The sequence below is a fragment of the Sorex fumeus genome, unplaced genomic scaffold (genome assembly GCF_029834395.1).
Source record: "Sorex fumeus unplaced genomic scaffold, SorFum_2.1 ptg000009l, whole genome shotgun sequence".
Lineage (NCBI taxonomy): Eukaryota > Metazoa > Chordata > Mammalia > Eulipotyphla > Soricidae > Sorex > Sorex fumeus.
In genome coordinates, this window is record NW_026606066.1 from 14304828 (window position 1) to 14331403 (window position 26576).

The window sequence follows — 26576 nt, forward strand, 5'->3', positions numbered from 1 at the left end:
TACCCAGTCTTTCATATTGCTGTGCCTAAAAATGCATTCTCGGGTTCTTAAAATGAATAAGAAAGCTGTCAGTTGCCCTTCCAAAAGAGCCTGTTGAAAGCTTCACATTCACGATGGAAATGAAAATACCAAGTCAGTCTTGCAGATTCTATCTCATTACATGCAAGCAGGATGTATATAATAGTATTTTTTTCTTTTTACCGTTGTAATTTGAAAGAGCTATAAGATTTATTTTTCTAATCACACATCTTTGAAGAGATGAAAGCTTCAATTTATTTCTTAAAATGGTTCTTTATGGTTTTTTGACAGCTTGTCTCTCTCCGAGCAATGTGTGAGCAGAAAATCAGAAACCCTTGGGTTGGTCTCTCTTCAGGGAATAAGTGCACATAGCCTCCATTCTAATTGAAGGCAAGCAAAGGCTTTGCAGGATTGGTGCTCCCCTCCCCACGAGGCCATTTCCTGTACTGCTTTCACTGTGTCCTCTAAGCTGACTTTCTAGTTCCTGACAACTCTGCATTTTAATTCTCTGTTCTTTCCCTTTATCTCTGTTTTTGTCTCCGGGGAAATGTCCTTTAATGTCTTCCTCGGGCTCCATACCTAATTTGAGATGGCTCAAACAATTTTTTTCCTTTTCCCATTACTGGAAGCATTGTTGCTCCTTCTGTTTGTTTTCATATTTTCAAATGCTGTCTTTTTATTTTGGTGGTATTTCTTCTCTCTCTCTCTTTCTCTCAGGTGTAACATGCCACATAGCTTAGATTTTTTTCGAAGTTCACTTTTCCTTACTGCTTCCTAAATCCTCCCAGGTCACCAATATCCGGTATCTTCGCTTCTCCAGAGTTCTTCCACAGATTCTGTTGCTGGCATGACTTGAAGTATCCATTACTCATCTGCTCTCCTGGAATTGCTGGTGTACATCTGGGCTGCTCTTGCACTGTTCTCTGTAATGACCTCCCACTTCTGGATTTAGCTTTTTGCTGCTAAAAGCACGTTTATTGCATAGTAATATAACAACTATTTAGATTAATGTATTCCCTAATAAGTAATTGATTAACAAACAGTGGTCTAATTGAAAGTGCTATTAAGCTTATAAATAATAACTACTAATTAGTTAATAGAGTTCATTAGAATTCAGGATCATCTCAAATTCATTTGGGTTTTAAGTGGTATATAAATCATAAATAAGTCAAAGGCTAATATAACAAATATATTTTGAATTTTGACTTTGATAGCTTGAATCAGTGAGAAACAATCCCCCAAATTAAAAACATAGTGTATATACATACATATTTTTACTGAAAACATATTAGGAGAACCTAAATTGTTCTCTGTTTGTGCAGATATCATAGGCTTTCAAATGTTTCTCTGAATATTCAAATTTTATCATCCTCAACCTCTCCTATTCCATTTGATTCCCTTACAATCAATCATGAGGAAAACATGGTAATAATCTGTCACTCACAAATAGTAAGATAATTCCTAATATAGAACCATTATGTTCAAATAAAATCATTAAAAATAATCGTTAAATTTTACAGCCATGCTAAAGATAAAGATTTTGAATTTAGAATTTAGATTTAGAATTTCCTTCTCAAGTATAATAATCATCATTATTGAGATGATTGTTAGATTGCCATACATATAATAATTCCTATCTAGAAATAAGTGACAAAAATTTGGTAGTTTATTACAATCCAAGTATATTCAATATACTTGCAGTGTATTGGAACGTAGTAATTTTTTTAACCTCCATGTCTAAATCATTTTAAAATGACATTTTTATTTTAGAGAGCACAGAGCTTCTAGTATTCAAGTGATAAGTCTTCCTTATTATTAAATGCTCAAAGAATGAGAATACCAATCTTTTCTTATTTCTTGTAAGTTAAAAGACTCTCAGTACTCAGATTAGGCATTGCACAATTGAATTCTGCCACCCCACCTCCAACCCGCACCAATTCCTCCTTTAAGTATTCCTATATTGGTTTGAATATATTGGAAATAAATTCATTCCAAGGAAGGCTACTGTTATCTTGTGAATGATAGCCATTTTTTGTGTGCAGTAATGGATCAAAAGTGATGCTTATAAAATCCCTTTCTTAATTTCCTAAAAATGTAAACAACTGTGGAGCCAGCAATTATACTAAGATTATTCTCATTCATACAGCTTAGAACAATACTGGGTGAGGGATTTTCTTTGGCAGAGATAGTAGATACTTGAGCTACAGTTAAACATTGCCTTTTTATCTCTAAGGTGTTTTTCACTAGTAAGAGTATCAAAAGCTAGTTTAACCACACTCCCTCACTTTCTGCAACACCAAACATAAACAATTAGAAAAACTATTAATTATTGAGAGCATTAAGCCTGAGTTTAGGAGTGAGTGATGTAAATTTTGAAATGGTACAGACAATTTCATTAAAGTAATCCTTAAATTTCATTTGAATTTTGATTGATAAATGGTCCTGAACCTTGTTTGAGAGAACCTGCTATTTTTTTCTTTTTTCTTTTCTTTTTCTTTTCTTTTCTTTTTTTTTTTTTTTGGCTGTTGTTGACACGTTTGTTTGGGAACTGAGGTGCAATTGAGGAATAGTGTGCAAAGCCGTCCCAATAGGTCATGGTAATCCAACATAGCCTGTTAATATGGGTCTCATCTCTGCTGGTGGAAAACATATACTGTGGCCTGGAAACAAAGCAAATGCACAATTTTGATTTGTGTGTTTTTTATTTGGATTTCACTGTTGTGTTTCTCCCCCCTGTCTTAGGATTTTTGGGGGACTTATTTTAGATATCAAAAGAAAAGCTCCATACTTCTGGAGTGACTTCAGAGATGCTTTCAGCCTGCAGTGCTTAGCATCTTTTTTGTTTCTCTACTGCGCGTGTATGTCTCCTGTCATCACTTTTGGAGGACTACTGGGAGAAGCAACCGAAGGTCGTATAGTATGTATTGCAGTATTCTTTGAGCTTTGAAAGTTAATCCAGTTTTAAGACTCATAGCTAGAGAAGTAGATATTTAACTTCCTATTCCTTTATCAATAGAAATTTATAATATGGTCTGGCAGCTATATTTTACAAGAATTTTCTGGGTAGCTAGTGGAACTGGGAATCTAGGAGTGAACTATTTCATTTAATTCTGACACTTACTCAGACTCTGATGTCATGCATAGTCCCTCGGTGATAGGTTCTGGTTATTATCTCACCAAGGTTCATCCCCCTGTTAATTGGAGCTATATTTCTGTCCAATTATCACGAACAAATTATAAGCTTTCATTGAGGAATGAAATTTGAAGTGGGGGGGGTGTAGGGTCACTACCATACATTTTCTTCTACCTGTCTGCCCCCCCCTTTTTTTAATCCTCCCACTCCACATCCTGCCCCATGATGTTAGGCTTCTTATAGTAAAGGAAAATGTGTATCCATGTGTTTCCTCCCTAGATTAATATTTACATGTGCAGCTTGGATAATGGAACCATTTCTGTCTCTACACAGAGTGCAATTGAGTCTCTCTTTGGAGCTTCCATGACTGGGATAGCATATTCTCTCTTTGGTGGACAGCCTCTTACTATACTGGGTAGTACAGGACCAGTTTTGGTGTTTGAAAAGATTTTGTTTAAATTTTGCAAGTAAGTATTATATTATCTGGGCCTTTATATACTATTTTTGTACTGATTCAAACATCATATCTGGAAATCTGTTGGGAGAGGTAGCATTAACTGATTTAAACCAGTTCACCATTTTTGTGTTTCTATGAAAATAAGGGGAAAAGAAAAGATTTGGTTTGGTTGTTATATAATATTTATTAAAATTGTATTTTCTAAATCCCAAGCACTTTGCTCTAAATGCTGAGAAAACAGCCTTTGTTTTGTATTACTCTTAGTTGCACTCTTTAGACAAAGTTTAAGTGTTTAAACCCTTAGGGATGTCATGGTTATTTACTTTCACTTCCTGAATTAGATTTATTCTATCTTTTGTAAATGGTGGTAATCTGTTGAATGACCTCTCCATATTCTTGCCCCCCTCCTAGAGAATATGGGCTCTCATACCTATCTTTAAGAGCTAGTATTGGACTTTGGACTGCAACCCTCTGCATCATACTTGTGGCCACTGATGCAAGCTCCCTTGTCTGCTATATCACTCGATTTACTGAAGAAGCTTTTGCTTCTCTTATTTGCATCATTTTCATTTATGAGGCCCTAGAGAAGTTGTTTGAACTCAGTGAATCATATCCAATCAACATGCATAATGATTTGGAACTGCTGACACAATATTCGTAAGTATAATTTCCCCTATTGGCTATAGAGCTTTCCTTTTAAAAATATAGCTGGTGTTATAATAAATATGAGGAAATTTCTAATCAGATTAGAGGATATATACATAGAATTATAGAGGATAGAGTACATTAAATTATTTTTGTAACCTAAGTCTTGAACTTTCGAACTTGAACAAAAAAATATTTTTTTTTTACATTTTTATTAGTGAAACATCATGAGGTTCAGTTGTAGACTTACAAGTTTTCATGCTTGGGTTTCAGTTATACAGTGACCGAGTACCCATCACTGCACCAGTGCCCATTCTCCACCACCAATGATCCCAATATCCCTCCCACCCCCCTAACCCCATAAAAGTCTATCACTTCGCTGATACTTGGGTTGTTATTATCTCTTCCAAATATATATATTTGAAATTTCTTAAGTATTCCTGTTGTATACATAATAAATTAAGGTCAAGTTTATTGTACAGATATTTTGATTTCTCAAAATATACATGTGGTTTTGGTCTTTCTTTTGGCCCTTTATAATTTACTATGATCAAAAGAAACATAGTAGGGAAATATAAGAATTTGCATTTAGAGCAATACACTAAAAGAAATTCATAGGATTCTAAGTGTACTAATTTAATGTTTAAAAAGTCAAAATATAGAAACATACATAAAATCAAGTTTGCTATAGAGGTATTTTGACTTTTCAAAATACACATGTGATTTTGTACAATTTTTAGATCTTTTCCAATTTTTTATAATCCAAATGAACATAGTTGTGAAATACAATAATTTATACTTTGGGCAAAGCATTAAAAGAAATTCACAGAGTCCTATTTGTACTAGCTTAACTTTTGAAAATACAAAAACATAAAAAAAACTGAATTGAAATATTATTTTGCTTTAGTACTTACAGTGTTTATCATGGAAATGCTCGGGAATTTCCAGTTGATGCTTATATTACAATGTAAGATTGAAGGTGGGATTAAACCTATTACCTATTACTCTTTATAGTTTAATATACCAAATTAGACATTTCTAAGACTGAATTTCTGGAATATACTTCACAAAGATATACATTATTTCCTTTTGTATTTAATTTTAACATTTTTCCATATTTGTTAACATATTATTATATGTACACAAATTTTTATTTGAGGCGATATGATCTTTCTGAGATAGTTATAATCTCTTTATCTGTCAATGCACTCTTATACATTGTGTAAATAAATAAGATTCTCTTTTGGAGAGTTTTCTTTGTTTAGTGTTAGAAGTTAAAATCATTCAGATTAGTCCAATGTTAAAATTTTTAAAAGAATTATGTAATGGCAATGTTGAAACAACATGGTTTTTATACTTTGACTTTCTTCTTGGTCTCTAGAAATTGCTTTGAACAGTTTTACTTTTCTTTTTGCTGAAGGAGAAGAAACAAGTAAGAAAATGCAGAATAACTTTCCTAATAAAATAAAATATAGAGATTGTTGTTAGTAGTGTTCAGAGGGGAGTGAGGGAAATTTCAAAGGCACTTAGAAGTAGGCAGGTGGGAAAAGCAGTTTGTTCAGGATGATGGCTAATATTAATGCATGCCTTTCATTATGTCTTTAGTTTATCTTTAGTATATCTTTTAGTATATCTTTCTTTATGTCCTCAGGGGAAAAAAAGGCATCATTTAACTTGAATATTGTGTCGGAATAAAGAATTACTTCTTCTTGGAGTTGAAACCTTCTACATCTATGATAAATGATAAATGATAGGATGATCATGAATATTAATCTGTCCTCAGAAAGTTTCTAGTTTTGCAGGGAATGGAGACAGATACACAGTGAAGTAGTGCTTGTGCTAAGCTAGTGGTACAGAATCCTGTGGCACCACAGAAGGAAAGCACCAAACTCAGATTTTGGAATGAGAAAAAACTTCCTAGAGGAAGTGGCATAGAAGACCAAAAAGTCAGGCTTGCTCTTCAAGCCCATGTTCTCCCTTGAACATGTATCTCACTTATCTTTTTATTTCTTTGCTTACTTATTTTTCTTTCACTCTGGAATAGCCTATGTTATTTCTCAACCGTATTTCACTCCCTCTCTGTCCCCTCACATCTTTCTAAATAAGTTTCAATACTATTCAAAAAGTCAGTGGGAGTCAGAAGTTGTGGAAAAATTGTGTAGTAGAACAGTGGTTCAGATGCAGGGAATAGAACAGTCCTGGGTATAAGAAACTTATGAATACTTCGAAATATTTGTCCGAAGTTGTATGGTTAGCAGCAAAATTAGAAGTTGGAATCTGGTTTTATGACTCCGATAAATAGAAATGTTCTTCAAAAGAAACTGTGAAATGAATAAAAGATAAAAGAACATTGTGTTTGCAGAGCAGAGAAGACAAAAGCTGTTCACCTCCGCCTCTCTTCCTTGACACTCAGTAACAATTCGAAGGCCTTTCAAACTGAGAAGCAAGGTTAAAAATCCCTGGTCTAGAAAGAAAAGGATCAGGGAAACCAAGAACAAACCCTGGAGAGTGGTCACAGTCTCTCTTGCTTGCCTGTTTGCTTCCCTCCGTTCCCTCCCTCCCCTCCCTTATTTTCTTCCCCCCTACATTTTTTCTTCCCTCCCTTTCTCCCGCCCTCCCTTCTCCCTCAGTCCCTCCTTCCAGGGCTTCCTTCCTGCCTTCCTTGACACTTTGTTTATTTGCTGACATTTTGTTTATTTGCTGGTGAAAGGAAGTGAATTAAGGCTTCCTGTGTAAGGCAAGTGCTTATGTCTGAAGGACACCCTCCACCACAGTGGTCATCATTTGAACTTAGAGAAGGGAAAGAAAAGGAAAGAAAAGGAAAGAAAAGAAAAGAAAAGAAAAGAAAAGAAAAGGAAAGGAAAGGAAAGGAAAGAAAAACAAGCAAGAAATGTACCTTCTAAATTTCAAAGAGGTATCAGAAAAAAGAAAAAGTAATAGATAATGTAAGTTTGTGGAAAGCAAGAAATATAACTGTATCATGAGGTCTTTGAAGAGAAGTGGGGTGTAGAGATAAAACATAAGGAGTGGGGTGTAGAGATAAAACATAATAAAGGGAAATAGATTATTATTAACTTTAAGGAACAGTTTTGGGCAGGGGATGGAAGCAAGTAGAAATTTGGGAAAGTAAAAATTGGAAAAGTAGTAGGCAGCAAATATATAAAAAGTATCCATAGCTCATTTGGGTGCCAAAGAGAGTGAAAAACAATGGCTGTTGTAAAGGGCAAAGATCACAAAAACTTCATTGTTGATAGAAAAAGATAAAAGTGTCTAAAAATGAAGAAACAAATTGAGGAAAAGGGTTAGTGGAGACAGTGAGCAAATATGGAATTACAATTGCCCAGGAGTGAAAAAGAGATGAAATCAAGACAAATTATGGGATTAAATGAATTAAAAATTCAGAGCATACTTTGAAAACAAAAATAGCTCTTTGTGTCTGTGATTCTTGCCTGTCATGGTGACGAAGATGGTAGTGGTATAGGTCTCTACTTTCTCAAGTTTCCGTCTCCGCCTTAAAGATCCTTCCAAGTTAAATCACAGTGTGTATATCTGAAACCTAATTATTTGGAGGCTGAATACAAATGTATGTTAATCACTGTGTTCCTTTGCTCATGTGCCTTTCTCAACCAAAATTAGGAGGTTGAAGATCTGGAAGACTTGTTCATCCTGATGGATAATGAGATTTTAGTGTTTCATGGCACTAAAATGGGCATAAGAGAAACACAGAGAGTAATGGTTTCTCTGGGAAATGTGGAGTTGATCATATACCCTAATAGTATTGAACTTTGCTTTAGTTTTAACAAAATAATTGGCTTTCAGTATCACTGAATCATAGAATTTGATCAGGTATTGCTTATATTTACTGCCTGGACAATCAAAGTAAGTACTTTTTTTGCTACGCATATAATGCAAATTATTATCATGTCATGTGCATTAAAGAAAATAAAGGTTATTGCTAGAATAATGACCACTTTAAAAATCATTTTCATTGAAGTACTGATATTTACAGCATGTTCTGTCTTATTACTTTATATTTGCAATGCAACTTCATCAGAGTTTCAGTAACCACTGCCCCAAGATCCCTTCTACCCCCGCACTTTAGAACCTCACTTATCTGTTCTATTGGTGGTTTCTGGGGGTTCCTTATATTGGACACATTCATGTGTATAATTTCTTCTACTAAAACTCGACCCTCTATTTTCCTTTCCTCTCTTTCTGGGACTCTATAATTTATATATTGTTTCTCCTAAGACTGTCCCATTATTTCTAACATTTTATTCATTGATTTTAATTCTGATTTTCCTTCTCCTATTCTTTTTGAATAGCTTCTTATTTCTTGAACACACTGATTTGATGCTGTTGTGGAGAATCCACTGCTAATTCCTTTTATTTTATTTTTGGTTTTTGTTGTTGCTGTTGTTGGGCCACACCTGACCATTCAGAGCTTCTGGCTCTGTGCTCAAGGATCACTACTGGTGGGGTTTGGGAGACCCAATATGACATCTAGGATCAAACCCAGGTCTACTGTGTGCAGAGCATCTTATTCTCTGTACTATCTGGCCTATTGTGTTGTTTTATTCTTTTAGCCTCATTAGTTTGGAGACTTCTAATTGAAGCTTTCTCATACTTTCTTGTTCGTTATCAGGGCTCTCTTTTTTGTTGATTTTTTCAATTCAGTAGACAACTTTACCATTGTCACTCTGAATTGCTTATCAGAGAGTTGAGATCTCTTGTGTATTTGGGGACATTTAACAATACAGGTTACTTTTCACTTCTTCATTGACTCTTTACTATGTGGATAATAGTGATAAGGGTCTAGTTTTGTTTTGTTTGTTTGATTTTGGGCTTGGGGACATACCAAACAATACTCAGGGATTACTCCTGGCTCATTGCTCAGGAGTCACCTCTGTAAGTGCTCAGTGGACCATATCTTGTGCTGGGGTCAACTCTGAGCAAGGCAAGTGTCCTAACTCTTGTACTATCTCTCCATCTGTGAGGGTGTAGTTTATGCCACTGTGAGTGATAGTGTATGGAGTCCGTTTGCTGATTCACTGCAGGAACAAGGTTGATGCTAAGCTCTGCCTCAAGCCTGATGGATTGGTTAGAGCCCTGCTGTCAGCATTCTGAGACACTGTACGCTGTACGCTGCTCCTGCTTCCTGCAGTCAGGTGTTGTGGAGAATTTACTCTTGTGCAAGTATGCACAGCTCAGAGGAAATGGGTTGGGCAAGGTCACCAAGCAATGTTCCTGCTTTTGGTGAGCCAGGCACAGTTGCTAGATGATTCCCTGGCATTAGGCCTGATTTTTCGCTAATGATCTTATCAATGTGACATTTGCACAATATTCAATTTTTAGGTGTCATCTGAAAGTTTTACTGATGTTTCTGGTCACATGCTTTAACAACTGTTAGCAAAATGATCCTAAGAAATAATGGGCCAGATCATTAGTGCAGTGGATAAGGTGCTTATCTTACATGCAATTGAGCCAGGTTTGATCCTCAGCACCCCATATGGTCCCCCAAGCCTGCCAGGAGTGATTCCTGAATGAAGAGCCAGGTGTGACCCCCCCACCAAATACATATACTGTATCTGAGATTATAGTCTTTGAAAATTGAATGTTCTTATGCTGCCACAGATTTGGTTTAGGTTTAAAATATTCAAAGAACTTTCATATTTAGGATCTACATTTTAGATTTAATTTATTTTGGGTCCCCTATATCTAGATTTTCTTATATTTATAGCTTTACCAGTCAATAACAAAATGTCTTTGATTTTTTAAGACTTTCCTAGTTCCTTTTGCAATCTAACTTTATAATGTGACAATATGTAGTCTTTATAGTTGAAGCTATAAGTTTTTCTTTCATTGTGCCAAATTCAAGTGTCAAGATAATCAATTTAGTTTCAAGAATACATATATTACACCACACAATCAAACTGAATATGTCAAGTTAGCAATAAGTAGTCATTTCATTAGAATAACTTTTTCTATGTTTCTTTAATTTTAAGGAATGTGGAAAATAGAATAAAGTATTACCCATATGTAAGACCCAGAGGAATTTAATGCAGTATTTAAGTGGAATACAATAATATTTTATTTACTAATATTTTACTTTCATTCAACCTAAATATACTTAGTACTGCCATTTTTAGCACAGAATAGCAGGAATGTGTGTATGCTAGGTTAAGATACATCTATAAGAATCTAACATTTTAATGAAGTGTCCAAAGTCTATACACTTAAGAAAAATATGCTTGCAGCTCAAGAGATAGAATATTGTCCCTCAGGCCCCACCAGGGACCTGAGCACAGAGCCAAAAATAAGCCCTGACCACTGCCGGGTGTGGGCCAAAAATGGATGGATAGAAGGAAAGAAGGAAGGAAGAACAGAGGGAAGGTTTCTTTATAATCCAACTACCAGACACATCTCAATCACACCAAATCTATTAAGTACCAGGATTTTTAGGTGAAAATACTACTTTTTAATCAGTAGATGGCTTGTTAAATTTTTAAACTTTTGTTATTTGCTATGTTAATTTGAAATCTAGTGGTAAAATTTAAAGTTTTTATTTTAACCGAGAGAGAGAGAAAACAGTTTATAGAAACATTTGATATTTAGTGGAAACAATGCTCAGAGAGAAACATATACAATGGTATACATGTATTAGAAAAGAAAAATAGATTTGAATTTAATCGTCTATGCTTCTGCTTTAGAAAAGAAAAATTAATTATAAGCAACCCAAATACAAAAGGAAAAATTTAAGTTATAAATTAATTAAATTAAAACAGGGAATTCATGGAGAAAACCTATGTATTAAAAGCTGGTTCATTGAAATCCCTAGTAGCACTGTCCTGTAGCACTGTCCTCCCGTTGTTCATCGATTTGCTCCAGTGGGCACCAGTAATGTCTCCAATTGTAAGACTTGTTGTTACTGCTTTTGGCATATCGAGTACACCACGGGGAGCTTGCCAGGCTCTGCCATGCGGGCAGGATACTCTCGGTAGCTCGCCGAGCTTTCTGAGAGAGGCAGAGGAATTGAACCCAGGTCGGCTGCATGCAAAGCAAATGCTCTACCAGCAGTGTTATCGCTCCAGGCTGATATACTTCCAACCATACTAGGAGAGATAGAGAAACGAATGCAATTTGCCAATATCAGAAATAAAAGAAAGGATATTGCTATAGTTTTTATGCACGTAGAAAGATAATAAAGAACTTCTATGAACATTAAGCCCATAATTTGATAAACGAAGTGAAATTGGCTAAATATTTGAAAGACTGCTAAAACTTATAGCAGAAAAAAATAGATAATATAAATACGCTTCTGTTATTAAATAAATTGAATAAATATTAATCACCTTCAAAAATACCAGGACCAGATTTATTCACTGTTGACTTCTCAAATAAGGAGGAAATTATAGAGATTGTCTACAGTCTTTTCCAGAATATAGGAGTGGAGGAATAGTATCTAATTCATTCTATAAAGTTTGCATTGGTCTAATAACAAACAAAGGCATTATGCCAAAAGTAAAACCATAAACCAATATCTTATAAAAACCATGCAAAAATTCCCAACAAATTGTAGAAAATTAAATACAATAGTATGTAAAAGTTTTATAACAAAACCAAGTGGTTTAACTTATCTCTATTGTGCACAAAATGCTGGCTCAAATTTGAAAAAAAATCAAGTTGGAGTCGGAGTAATAGCACAGTGATAAGGTACCTGCCTTGCACGATGCAGATTTAGGTTCAATCCCTATCCATATATGGTTCCCCAAGCCCAGCCGGGAGTGATCCATGAGCACAGAGCCAGAAGAAAGTCATGAGCACTGCTAGTGTGGCCAAAAAACAACATAAATTCACTGATTGTCATAATTTTAATTCCAGATTGACAAGTTTTATTTTCAAAATCCTCTATATATTTAAATTTCTGTTTCCCAATATCCTAGGAAGCAGTTAAGATGTTTTGTAGTATGAGCTAATGATGTTTAATTAACAGTTAAAATATGAAGAGTAGATTCATTTTATAAAAGAGTAGATTCATTTTTTTCAATGTTTTGCTTTTTCTATTGGATGGTATTATCCCATTCTGCCATTTAACTTTATCTTACCTGTTGAGTGTATGCCATGAATTCTTTATGAAATTAATGTAATGCCATTTTGTATATGTTGGCATTTTGTATATATTTTGATAATTTTACTCAGGGTATCTGACATTTATATTTTAAAAAATTGGAGCAAATTATTCTTGTTCTTGTAAAATGTTGCTATATTATTCATTCATTTATCTCTACTTTGCTGTAATTTAAGTGTCACAACTACATACTTTATAGTATTAGTCATGCTAAATGAATGCTTAGAGATATAGCTAACAACTTGTTTTGGAAGAAGAAACATTTCCCTTTAACTATGGAAATTAATGTTAATTCCTCTTAATACTATTCAAACTAGGTATTTCTAGGACTAGCCAAATTCAGTTAGCTGAGCATATTTTTATATTAATAAATGCAGTTCTTGATAATATAAGGAATTGAGCTTATTCATTTTATTATTTAACTAACAGAAAATATATAATGGAAAAAATATATATTTAACCCTGGGAAACGGAGATTACCAGTACTTTGTAAAAATATTCTGATTATAATTTTCAGTTATAGATAAAAATTAAAATATATTTAGCATATAAAATATAACAACCTGATTATAATATTATCTTTTCAAGATGGTTCTTTAAATTTATGAATGTGCATTGATTGCTAGTTTCTATGAAGTTTATGTTCAGTCAGTTGTGCTACTTCTGTTTACTGTGTTATCTTTTAATTACATAGGTAACAGGTAATTACCTATTCATAGTCAATTCATAGTCAATCAGGGCTTGTTCTAAAATTGGTAGATGAAAGGCAGTTTTTGTTTCTCCAACATTATGACATCCAAAAAATGAATGAAAGACCATTGGTAGAATTTTCTTTTCAAGTACAAAGACAGGTTTTCAGTAATGAAAGAGAGTTCTATTCACCCTGCAGTCATTTTGCTGAATTTTAAAAGCTGAATTATGGTGCCCTCAAATTTGTCTGTAGAAGCCCTCACCCTCAATGCCTCAGTTCTTTACTTTATTTGGACAGTGTTAAGAGTACATGATCTTATTTTGCTGGATCACAATCAAACCTGACTAGAGTCCTTAAGCAAAGAGAACATTTAAGCACACAAACAGGTCAGGATGTAATGCACAATGAAAAGGCCAATTTTGACCAGCAAGTGATGGCCATAGGCAAACTAAGCAGAGTGTCCTTGACAGAATCCAATCATGCTGGCATATTGATTTTGGTCTTCTTGACTTCAGAATTGTGAGAAAATCTGTTGTATTAGCTTTACAGTTTTCTGGTACTGCAGTCCTAGCAAACTCATGTGCTAAGTGAACGCTTATAGTTTAGATCTTTGTAAGCTTGAAGTTGAAAGGGCAAATTCTAAAATCTTTCTTCCTCTTAATGGTGATCAGTTCATTCTTCTTGCTAATGGTGATCAATTCATTCTTCTTGCTAATAATAGCACTGTCCTCCCGTTGTTTATCGATTTGCTCAAGTGACCACCAGTAAAGTCTCCATTGTGAGACTTGTTACTGTTTTTAGCATATCAAGTTACACCACGGGAAGCTTGCCAGGCTCTACCATGTGGGCAGTATACTTTTGGTAACTTGCCGGGCTCTCTATGAGGGACTGAGGAATTGAACCCAGGTCGGCCGAGTGCAAGGCAAACGCCCTACCCACTGTGCTATCGCTCCAGCCCTACTCTCTTTTTCTCACACTACCACTGTCACTGTCATCTCATTGTTCGTTGATTTACTTGAGCAGGTACCAGTAACGTCCCTATTCATCCCAGCCCTGAGATTTTAGCAGCCTCTCCTTACTCGTCATTCCCAATGATTGGAGGCTTTCTTAGGGTCAGAGGAATGAGATCTGTTATGGTTACTGTTTTTGGCATATTGAATATGCCATGGAGAGCTTGCCAGACTCTGCCTGTGCAGGCGGGATACTCTCAGTAGCTTGCCAGGCTCGAGTGGGCCCAGTAACATCTCCATTGTGAGACTTTTACTATGTTTGGCATATTGAATATGTCACAGGTAGCTGGCCAGGCTTTGCCGTGCGGGCTGGATACTCTTGGTAGCTTGCTGGGCTCTCTGAGAGGGATGGAGGAATCGAACCTGGCTCGGCTGGGCCAGCTGCATGCAAGGCAAATGCCTTACCGCTGTGCTATATATATGTATAATATACATATATGTATATATATTATGTGTATATATATATATTTCTCTCTATGAATTGTTGCCTACTGCCTGAACCCCATCAAACATGGTGTGGTAATTATAAAAAATGGCTAGGAAGTGTCTTATGATGTGTCACTCAGTTGCGAAGCGATTCGGAAAGTGGCCTGGAGCGTGGTGACAGTTGGGTAGTGGAGGTTGGCTGCCGGGCCCCTTGGAGCAGGGAGGGCTCTCACCTGCTCCCCTCTGGAGTGCCCCGAGTGAAAACAGCCTGGCATAAAGTCTGGTGGCATAGTTATGGGAGTCTCATTTTATGCTCCCTCCCAGGAGAAGCGGCCGTGACTTCTCACACTAATTTCTCAAAAAATTATAATGCTTCTGTATAGCTTGCAAATACTTTTTTAATATAAGAATACTGCTTTTTATTCAGCCATTGGGCTGGAGCGATAGCACAGCGGTAGGGCATTTGCCTTACAAGCAGCCAACATGGCCGACCCGAGTTGGATTCCTTCGCCCCTCTCGTGGAGCCCAGCAAGCTACCGAGAGTATCTCGCCCGCACGGCAGAGCCTGGTAAGCTCCCTGTGACATATTCGATATGCCAAACACAGTAACAACAAAGTCTCCAATGGAGATGTTACTGGGCCCGCTCGAGCAAATCGATGATTCAGCCATTGATTAAGCTGATTAAATTGGGCATGAAATCCACATTTCTTTCTTTCAATTCAGAATGTTAATTTTATTTTATTATTTTATTATTATTTTCCCCCCTTTTCATTGATTCACCACGAGTTAGTTACAAAACTTTCATGTTTGAGCTTTGGCCATACAATCATCAAATACCCATCACTTCAACAATGCACATTTTCCACCATCAAAATCTGTAGAATTCCCCCTTCCCCAATTCCAATCCTTCCCCTGCCTACGTGGCAGACAATTTCCCACATACTCTCTCTCTACTTTGGCTATATTTGATATTTTGACACCAGTTCCATCACCGCTCAAACCTGCCAGAAAGATAATGCTAGACGATTTGTTTAGTATTGCTTGTTAGGGATAGACTATAATGTCCAAGAAATTCTGTGTCATTCTCTTCCAGGAGCTTTAGTTTATAGTCTCTGGGTCTTGGCCATTGATGAGATTGCATGGCGCCAGGGGCAGTTTGTGGGTGCGATTGCCAAGCTACTGGAGAACTGGAGACCTAGGGAGAGCAGGCCCAGACCCGATTCAAGCAGTCTTGGAATCTCAGTCAGGTTTCCCACCTACCTCTGTGCTACCCTTACTGCGTCTTTTGATCTCTTTGGAGATTGATGGGTCTCTTAAATAAGGCCAAAAAATGAGCTTATATAGCTGAGCTGGGGGTGGTTTGTGGGTGTGGCTCCCACATACTTTAGGCCGTTTAATTTCTTGGTAAACTTGACTCCAAGTTGTTGGGGTCTGGCCAAAGGCACAGCAGCAATTTTGTGGTATCGGAAAGCCTGAAGACACCATCAGGCTGCTGATGCACTTGCCCCGTGGCTACAGGTACAGGTTGACTGCTGGCAGCACTCTATCCCCGCAAATGCTTTTATAAAAACAGCATCTATACGAAGGTATAGCTTCATAGTCATCTTTCTAGATAATTTCATTTATCTTTCAAGTGATGTTCCTAATTCTGTACTTTCTCTTCCATGCACTATTCAACCGTCAGAATTCTTTTTTTGAACATACCAAATCACTGCCTCTTAAAGCCCACTCATGACTTAACACCCTTCAGGGTGATCTATTACTAGATGTTTTTCTTGATTACGTTTATCACTTCCCTCGTATTTCTAGTCCTGCCCATTTATCTTTCTTAAACACAATTGACAGGTTTTTACCCTTTGTATTCTTTTTGTTTAAAATCCCTTTCTCCAAGTATCATACACAATGTTCTTCCACTTTCTTCAAAGTCACCTACTTGAAGAATTTTATCTAAATTTTTACTGCCTTCTCTCTCCTATGTAACATATAATTGATCTATTTCAATAGCTTTATTAAATCATAACTTATTAACAGTAAAATATAACCCTTTTAAGTAGACCCTTAATCTCTCACCCTAGCCCATGAACTCTAACAATGACTGATATGTTTTTTGTCTCTAAACTTAACATTTTTAAAGAATTTCACTTAAATGGGGTCATAGATGGAGACCTTTGTGTCTACTTCTTTTGTCATAATTCTTCTAAAATTTACTGTTTATTTCATGTACCAATTTACAACTTTTTGTTTTGGGGATAATATTGCAATGTACACATATATTATAATTTGTCTCTTTGATCACACCTTGAACAGTAGGAGCTATATTGCTTCATGTGTACATCTTTATTTGAAATTAGTTTTCATTTATATTTGTGTAAATACTTAAAAACAGGATTTCTGGTTTGTATAAAAAGTTTATTCTTCAATTTTATATGAATATATAACAAATTCTACCCTATGAATACCCACCAGCAATGGATAAGGCTCACCATAGTTCTGCAATCTCATCAGCAAGCAGTATTGTGCCCACGTATAGTGGTACCACTACCTCTGAGTATGATTTATTGTCTCTTCCCCTCCTAAAGTGCGAAATTTATGAGAGGAGAAAATTTAGCCTGTTTACACTGTTGCATTCCTAATGTCCACATCAGTTCTAATCCAATGAAAACTATTGAATAAATTAAGAAATGTTAAGTGATATCACCTCTATTTTGGGCTAAAAATTAAAGAGTTCAAAGAGTTTTTAGATCCTCTAGTAGAAGAACGAGTTAAAAACCCAAAGCTTCTAACTTGTAGTGGTTGCTGCCATAAGACCAATGGAATTGGTTTCAACTGAGTTTCTTCAACTGGAATGGGTTGCAAAGATTTTTCAATGAGATAAAGAAAGTGTGACTGTCCAAGCAGTAAGGTCATCTGAGAATCCCCTAACATGGGAGTTCTTGACTTTTTTATTAGCACAGCGTCACTTTTGCCCTGGATGCAATTATGGAGGGCCATTCTTTACAAGTTTAATATACATTGAAAAAAAAGGCTGGACTATTTACAGAGTTGTGGCCACAGGGTGATAAGCAGTCAGAAAATTGTGATGTATAGATATGAAGTTATAATAATCTCTTGTTCTTTCCTAGAGGAATATTTGGCTGCACATTTGGAGCCACCATAAATTTATATAAGCTTCTTTTACCCAGAGTACAGTCCTGTACTTGGGGCATTTACTAGAGAGACAATTCCTACGTTAACTCTTGGTTGAACACTGTTGGGTATTTAAGGCCACTAGCGTTCCCAAAGTAATTTCTATGATTAGTATTTAGAATATGTTTAAGTTTATGAATTATTATTTTAGGTCCACAGATTTTAATTCCTCACAGAAAACAAAAAGTAAAATGAAACATTGAAAAACATAAATAAAACAATATACTTGTGTGGTAATTTGATTTATTTTAGAATTATTAGAGCATAAAGGATTTTATTCAAATTACACTTCCCTAAATGATAGATCTATGAGATGAGGGGGAAAATTCTTCAAGATGAATTTTGTTATGATACATTGAGGACAATATAGTGAACAAAACTTACATTGTATATTTTGAAGTATTCAAATGTCATTGTGGGCATGAACTATTTCATAATGTCTCTAAGCATAAGTTTTATGCAGGAAATTCAATGAGATAATCATTGAATGAGATAATTAGGGGAAAGTGAAACTTCGAATCTGTTCACATGTAGCCATATTTATTTTCTAGGAGACCTTCTAATGGCTTAGTGGTAGAGCATTTAACTTCAGTCTTACTTTTTATTTCACTAAGAGCAACCTACAAAACTCAAAAGTCCATTAGAATAAAATGTCTAATAGATTTGTTTTTTTTTACACTTTCACTCTCTTGGATGATTCCTTCACTATTAATTTAATTTTTATTATAGGCTGGAGTAATAGTACGGCAGTAGGGCGTTTGCCTTGCACGTGGCCGACCAGGCAGCCCCGGGTTCAATTCCTCCACCCCTCTGAGAGAGCCTGGGAAGATACCGAGAGTATCTCGCCCACACGGCAAAGCCTGGTAAACTATCCATGACGTATTGGATATGCCAAACACAGTAACGGCAAGTCTCACTGTGGAGATGTTATTGGGCCTGCTTGAGCAAATTGATGAACAATGGGAGAACATTGCAATGCTACATGGTAATATTGACAATACATGATTATTATGATATAGCCTGTACTTACGAGGATCACGTTTATTTTTCAAAATTATGTAGATGTGCATTCTACATAATGACTGCACACAGAATATTTGTTGAATCAGTGAATAAAGGGGAAGCTAAAGACAAGTCAAATAATTTAAATATGGTAGCACTGTAGCACTATCCTTTCATCGATTTGTTGTTCATCGATTTGTTCTAGCGGGCACCAGTAATGTCTCCATTGTGAGACTTCTTGTTACTGTTTTTGGCATATTGAATACCCCACGGGGAGCTTGCCAGCCTCTACCGTGAGGGCGAGATACTCTTGGTAACTTGCCAGGCTTTCCAAGAGGGGTGGAAGAATCAAACCCGGGTTGGCTGCGTGCAAGGCAAACACCATACCTGCTCCAGTCCTTACTTAAAATATATCTTTAAAAAATTATTTTGATTTTTGGGCAACAACCAGTGGTGCAAAGGACTTATTCCTGGCTCTGTGCTCAGGGATCATTTTTGGCAGGACTTAAGGGACCACATGGGGTCCTGAGGATCAAACCTGAGTGAGCTATGCATGTGAAAGGTGCCCTATCCACTGTACTATCCCGCTGCCCCTCTTTACAGATTTCTTACAAGCCTATGTTTTAAAGCTGGCATTTGAATTTTCAGCGCTATCAGAGATGAGTGGGGTGAGTGAGGAGCCTGTAAACTCTACTTGATGCAGAAGAAAGTCAGCCCTCCTTGGGGCTGGAGCAATAGCACAGCAGGTAGGGCATTTTCCTTGCAGGCAGCCAACCCGGATTCAATTCCCAGCATCCCATATGGTTCCCTGAGCACCGCCAGGAGAAATTCCTGTGCATCACCAGGTGCAACCATCAGCCCTCCACTCAGAAGGAGCCAGCTACTGGAACATGACTGGCAGGCAGGCTGACGTGGAAGGAAAATAGAGCACTGGTGAGATTCTAAGATCCTTAAACCTCTGTCCTACATCCCTTAAAAAGAATATGCTGGAAGCAATAGGCCCTGGAAGGAGGATGTCTGTCATGAGTACTATCTCTACAACCTGACACCTCAAGTTTGCCTTCAGAAGAATCCCCCTTACCAGATCCGCCACTGACTGCCTCTTTAGCAGGTGCCTTTCCTTCCCCAATCAAAGAATGGGACCAAATCTGAACCAAGACAGTGCAGCAGGACCCCAAGATCTTGGAGAAAGCCACTGTAGGGAGACCCTTTGTCAGGGCGGTGTCACTTAGCCCTAAAGATGTGAGCCTGGCATGGCAGGGAAATACTGAGAATGAAGCAGGTTTCCTGGGAACCCAGATGGCACCCCTCCATCCAGATAGGCCTGAGAACTGACCCTGTTCCTTGAATCATGATGCCCATATTCATCTCAGCACTCATTCATTCATTCATTCATTCATCTCAGCACCAGATGAATGAATGTCTGCCATCTCCTATGAGAGTGATCTGGTTCAGCCCTGGGCAAGGGAAAAGAAAGTGACCGTGACAAAATTTGTTCCTGCCCTCATGGCAATGCCCATCTCCCAGAGCTTCAAGAGACCATTGTCCATGGTTCCATCATAATGAAGACACCTGTCATGAGGGAAAGGCTCAGGCAGCTCCACGAGAGGAGACAGGGGCAGGGAAGAGTCCCTGAGAACAGGGCACTGAAAGATGGGCCAGGTGGGGTGGATGGTTATGAGTTCATGCATACTGTCTCGGCTGGTCTTGTCATGGGACACCCCTAACCAATTCCCAGCAGAGCTTAGAAACACAGTCCAAGGTCTTTGGATGGAAGGCAGGAAGGATGTGCTGAGGGGGCTGGCAGGCCTCAGTCCGGGAAATGCAGAGCTGCCCAGGAGGCAGAGGGGTGCACTGGGTCAGCCAGTCTTGTGTTCACAGGACGGTGTAGAGGTACATCGCCAACAGTATCACAGGCAGCTGGATGAGAGGCAATCAGATGGAGTGGGGCTCCACATGCCCCCAGTCCACACCCCCCACCCAGCCCACTTGCATCCCACCTCTCACCGTCCACATCAGGATTGCAAACCCAAACCATGAGATGCACCACATGTAGCTGTCGATGGCATGGCCAATGTGCTCGAGGCAGCCCTGGACAGGGTACGGAGGGCTTGAAAAAATGCCCAAGGTGACTGGCTGTAGGAGGCATTGGGCAAGGTACTGCCTTCCTGGAACTTGCTTTTCCCATCTGGATAATGGGAGCACAAAGGCGTCTACTACCCCAGGTGGAATGTGATGGCCATTGCCCTGGAAGCACATGGTGCCCAGAAGGTGGCCGTGAGGGTCGAAGCAGATCGTCCTGATGCCCTCAGGTACCTGGGGTCTGACATGCACCTTTAAAATCATGCAATATCTGCCTCCTCACTTAGAAGTGAGGCTGTGGGGCTGGGGGTCCCATATCCCAATGCTTCTTGCATAGTCCTGGCCCCCCTGGGCTATAGTAAAGGTTTAGTGTGTGTCCCAGAGTCAGATGGGATGGAACAGTTTGGGGTGTGGCACCCTGTATTTGCTGGCTGGGGTCTCAGTATGGTATAATTTAGTATTATGCTGGATATCATCTCCCAGGAGAAGCAGCAACGAACTACTTTGGTATTGGAATATTCATCAGGGAAACAAACCTTAAGCTATTATTCCATCTCCGATGATCATTTAATTTAGTTTATTATTTATGGCATAATAGCCTTTTTATTCTTATTATACTTGTGGGTCCTGTATGATAACATCATAATTAGAGTTGAAGTTCTGTATGATAAAGTCATTATTTCCACTGAGGTGTATATAATGGATTTCTCTGACCAACTGGTAGAAATTTATATAGCAAATATTCCACTAGGGATGACTGGAAGTGCTCTGAGAAGAATCATGTGACAATTGATTAAAAAATGGATTATGAAAAATGGATAAAGGAATAATTATTACCTAGGTATGAGATGTTCAAATCCTGATAATTTTCTAAGACTGACAATAGGAAGAGAGAAAAAAATCAGAAAAAGAAAAGCAAAAATTGGCAAGTCTTTATTCAGTGAATAATTATAAACTACTACCTGTAGTAGGAGTTTGATTCCTCCGCCCCTCTCGGAGAGCCCGGCAAGCTACCGAGAGTATTCGATATGCCAGACACAGTAACAACAAAGTCTCCAATGGAGACGTTACTGGGCCCGCTCGAGCAAATCGATGATCATCGGGAGGGCCTTTACCTTACCTTACCTTACCTGTAGTAGGGCTAGAGCGATAGCACACTGGGTTGCCTTGCACACAGCCAATGTGGCCAACCCGAGTTCCATTCCTCTGCCCCTCCCGGAGAGCCCTGCAAGCTACCAAGAGTATCTCGCCCTCATGACAAGCCTGGTAAGCTACCTATGATGTATTTGATATGTCAAACACAGTAACAAGTCTCACAATGTTACTGGGCCTGCTCAGGGAGGACAGTGACAGTAACTACCTGTATCACTGTAGCAACTTGGCTGGGCTGGCAGATTGCAAGACAAATGCCCTACTGCTGTGCTATTGCTCCAGCCCAAACTACTACCTAATTTCTAAGAATTATAAGACTTTTCATTCCTTACTCCATTGAAGGGCTGGAGCCATAGCATAGTGGGTAGGGCATTTGTCTTGCACACAGCCAACCCGAGTTAGATTCCTCCGCCCCTCTCGGAAAGCCCGGCAAGCTCCCGAGAGTATCTCACCCACACAGCAAAGCCTGACAAGCTACCTGTGGCTTATTTGATATACCAAACACAGTAACAGCAAGTCTCACAATGGAGATTTATTGGGCCCGCTCGAGCAAATTGATGAACAACGGGAGGACAGTGCTACAGTGCTACTCCACTGAAACCTCACAATAACCTGTGGAACCACTATTACTCTTGCTTTGCAGATAGTCAACTTGAGGCTCCAGACAGTTAAATAATTTTCCCAGTATAATATAACCAAGGAATGGTAAGTGAGGGTCACATACAGGTCAATTTTATTTTAAATCCCATGACATTCTCTATTACATAAGATTAAAATAATAAAAACATTCCCATAATTGATATAAATCTTTAAAAGTAGGAACTATAATATATTTCCATGTATCCACCATAGCTCTTGGTAATGTAAATGGAACAACATAAATGGGCATCCTTGTCCCCATGGAGCATATTATATATGAGAAAATCTAGACGTTAACTATTATGTTGATTAAATAATTATAATTAATTGTAAATGCTGTCACATAAAGAAATAGAATTTTCATGGTATGAAAAATACTTCCAAAATTGTATAGTTAAATGTCAAAGAAATTATATCACCACTGGAATGAAGATAAAATTCATATAAGTGAGTTTTTAGTATTAAAAGTAATAATTTTTACAAAGTTGCTCTGCACATTTTAAGTTATTTTTTGATATTATGATATGGCTATAAGTTTAAATTATTTGTCAGAGAGAAAAATTACAGCACTTAGAGAATCTCTTCTAAGAATAAATTCCAAAACATGGAAATAAATGTGTTCTAAAAGACTTAGTATTGTATCATTTATATATGCATTGTAATAGAAACAAATTTGGAGTAATAAAATAATGAATAAGTAAATTTTGTCATGTCTATTAAAATGATTATAAAGAATAATGAGATACTTGAAAATGCTTGCTTTTATTTGCTGTATAAAAAAGATTAAAAACATTTTATGTTTATATATATTGAAATGTGCATTAAAAAAACTACTGAAAAAATACCTCAAAAATTTGGTATCTGTTATAAGACTATAAGATATTTCTTTTTCATTTTAATTTTATAAATTATTGTGTTTTTTATTATTTTCAGAATTAAAATACTTTTTTAAATAGAAGAAGGAATAGGCATAAAAACATGTTTGAATTCTACATATAAGCCATGATTTTTAAATTTTATCCCCTATGTTAATACCTAACTTGCTATCTAGTCCTCTTGGGATCATTTAGTCAGTAAAGAGACCTCAAAAAGAAGTAAAGAAAGAAGAATCACAAACCTTTACTGTTCATCATAAACAGGAAGGTACTAATAATAACCATAAAGGCAAAAGGAGAGCATCTGCATCAGGACTAAAATTAGCAGTAATGTTGAAGGGAGTTCTGCCAAATTATGTTTTCCAGAAGACAGCCATGACTCTCTTGTGTAATGAAGACCAATCACCTCCATTAGCCTTGAAATAAAAGCAAAGACTACTGGATGAGGGCATTTAATTACAATGTTTATCGAATCACTCAGTAGCCATTATATAAGCAAGATGACTTAGAGCAAAAGCTTTTCTTTGGGTAATAAGAAGTAGTGGAAGATGTAGTTAGTGAAGTGTATCTTAACAGTCCAACACTATAAGAAAAAATTATTGGTATTTTATACCAGTATTCTCACTTGCAATTCTTTTGAATTTGGATTATTGGACTTGCTGGTAATAATAACTTTAGTGATAATAACTACGATGCTACCTGAACCTAGTTAATGTTTATTTATGTCAGATTTTTTGTTCCAGGTACTTTTTCTATGTTAAGTCATTTTATCATTTGAAAACTCTGTGAGTTTGATTATTATCATTATCTCAAATTTAAGAAAACCGAGATAGGTAGAATACAGAAAGTTTACTTGTCTTGGTAAAGGTCATTCAGCTCAGTGCTTAGATAGGAATGCGTATAGGAACTCTGGTAGACATATTTCAAGAAAAACATTAAATACTGACATTGAAGCAAGGTGAAAGAGAAAATCTGAAGAGTTTTATGACAAGTAAAACAAATTAAATTAGCAATCAAAAATCTTCCCAAAAGAAAGGTCCAGAAGCAGATAGCTTCACTAGTGAATTCTACAGTTTTAAAAATAACATGATTACAGGCATGCCCAGCAAACAGAATAGAGGACTACTTCATTTACATGGCTTTGAGGCAATTTCATTTTGTTCAGGTGATTTAAACCTGAAGCTTAGTCTACTTATGTGCGCAGGGAACATCTAAAGTATTATATTCTCTTAGCAATTTAAATGTTTTTAAAAAGTTCTAAAAAAAATCCATGTTACCTTTCTACAAACCAGAAATCCATTCACATGACCCTTTATTAGGAATCCCTGACTGTAGATGAATACTATGAAGAGCTCTTGGTGTTAAATGTGGCAGATCTCTGAGTACTCTCAAAGTCATTTGCTTTCTTATCAGCCACATGTTTCATTATCTGGGATTGCCAGTGGGGAGGGAAAAACAGGCCACTTTTTGTCTTGGATTCATTATATTTTATTCTTTGAACCATATCCAGGGATCTCAAAGCTTCAGAAAGCATTGAAAATATGTCTTTATAAATTTGGAAGCCCTCGAACTAACCTTTAAATATTTTTTTTCTTTTCTGAACACAATGTCAGAAGAAATCATTGTAGATGTAAGTCTTATTTATATTTTTTCTATTTTATTGTATAGTAAGAGTATAAGAATATAGTGGCTGATACATATGTATATATTGTACATAATTTGTAAGTCAGTTATTATCTTCTTTTAGTTTGTGGATTAACTCTGCATCCTGTAATCCCCTCACTGATCTGCTCTTATTTGGAAAAATAAAAATCTGTCTTTTGGATAAATATAGACAGGAATAAAATATGCTGTCATTTAATTCCACTACTGAATAAAATAGACAGGAAATCACTGTCACTGTCACTGTCCTCCCGTTGTTCATCGATTTGCTCGAGCGGGCCCAGTAACATTGTGAGACTTGTTACTGTGTTTGGCATATCAAATACATCATGGGTGGCTTGCTAGGCTTTGCTGTGCAGGCGAGATACTCTGGGTAGCTTGCGGGGCTCTCCGAGAGGGGCAGAGGAATGAAACTCTGGTTGTTGTGTTGTGTGCAAGGAAAATGCCCTACCCAGTGTGCTATCACTCCAGCCCAGACAGGAAATAAGAGAGGAACTGTACTGTCACTGTCCTCCCATTGTTCATCGATTTGCTCTAGCGGGCCCAGTAACGTCTCCATTGGAGACTTTGTTGTTACTGTGTCTGGCATATCGAATACGTCACGGGGAGCTTGCCAGGATCTGCCATGCGGGCGAGATACTGTTGGTAGCTTGCCAGGCTCTCCGAGAGGGGCAGAGGACTCCAACTTGTGTCAGCCATGTTTGCTGCGTGCAAGGCAAATGCCTTGCCTGCTGTGCTATTGCTCCAGCCCCAAGATAGGAAATAGATAGGAAATAAGTTATGTAAAAGAAATTTTTTATTTTTTCATTTCAACTTCCACCTCAATTTAGTAGAGATTAGAAACCTGTATCCTGCAGATCCTTTCCACAGTAGCTAGCTGAGTTAGCTGAGTAGAAGCTGAGTTTTAGTTATTTTTTTTTTTTTACTGGGGAAAAAAATACCAGTCCTACAGTAACAGGATTGATTTAAAATTTTGATGGGAGTATATTACAAGTATTTGTCATGTAACAGACTTTCATGGAAGCTACTTTGTATTGAGCAATTACTAAATTTGAGGAAAAATATTCAAAACTTTCTATGTGTTCTGACTCTTAAGCCTCTGCATGATGCTTCATAATTGTTATAATTTCATTCAAAGAATACTGAATTAATAGAAGCTGAAAGAGTCTGTGTGATTTAGGGGATGAAATAGTTGGGAGGGGACAGAGTAAAGATTTAGCTCAGTGTTTCTTTAAATAGAAACTTTTGTCTTTCTAGCCAGAGCTAAGGCTGGAGCAATAGCACAGTGGGTAAGGCGCTTGCCTTGCACGTGGTTGACCCGGGTTCGATTCCTCCACCCCTCTTTGGAGAGCCCGGCAAGCTACCGAGAGTATCTTGCCGCCATGGTCAAGCCTGGCAAGATCCCCATGACATATTTGATATGCCAAAAACAACAAAAACAAGTCTCACAATTTGTTGTGAGACGTTAC

At 37.2% G+C, this 26576-nt stretch overlaps 1 protein-coding gene across 10 annotated transcripts in view; it reads left to right on the forward strand.

The window, feature by feature from the left end:
• Positions 1–26576, forward strand: part of SLC4A10 (solute carrier family 4 member 10) — a 320600-nt gene that overhangs the window by 240344 nt on the left and 53680 nt on the right. For all 10 annotated transcript variants that reach the window (XM_056110433.1, XM_056110436.1, XM_056110435.1 and 7 more), the window contains 3 exons: positions 2761–2935; positions 3485–3618; positions 4020–4265. In XM_056110433.1, the coding sequence (XP_055966408.1) occupies positions 2761–2935; positions 3485–3618; positions 4020–4265 (555 nt within the window). The remainder of the gene's footprint in view (positions 1–2760; positions 2936–3484; positions 3619–4019; positions 4266–26576) is intronic.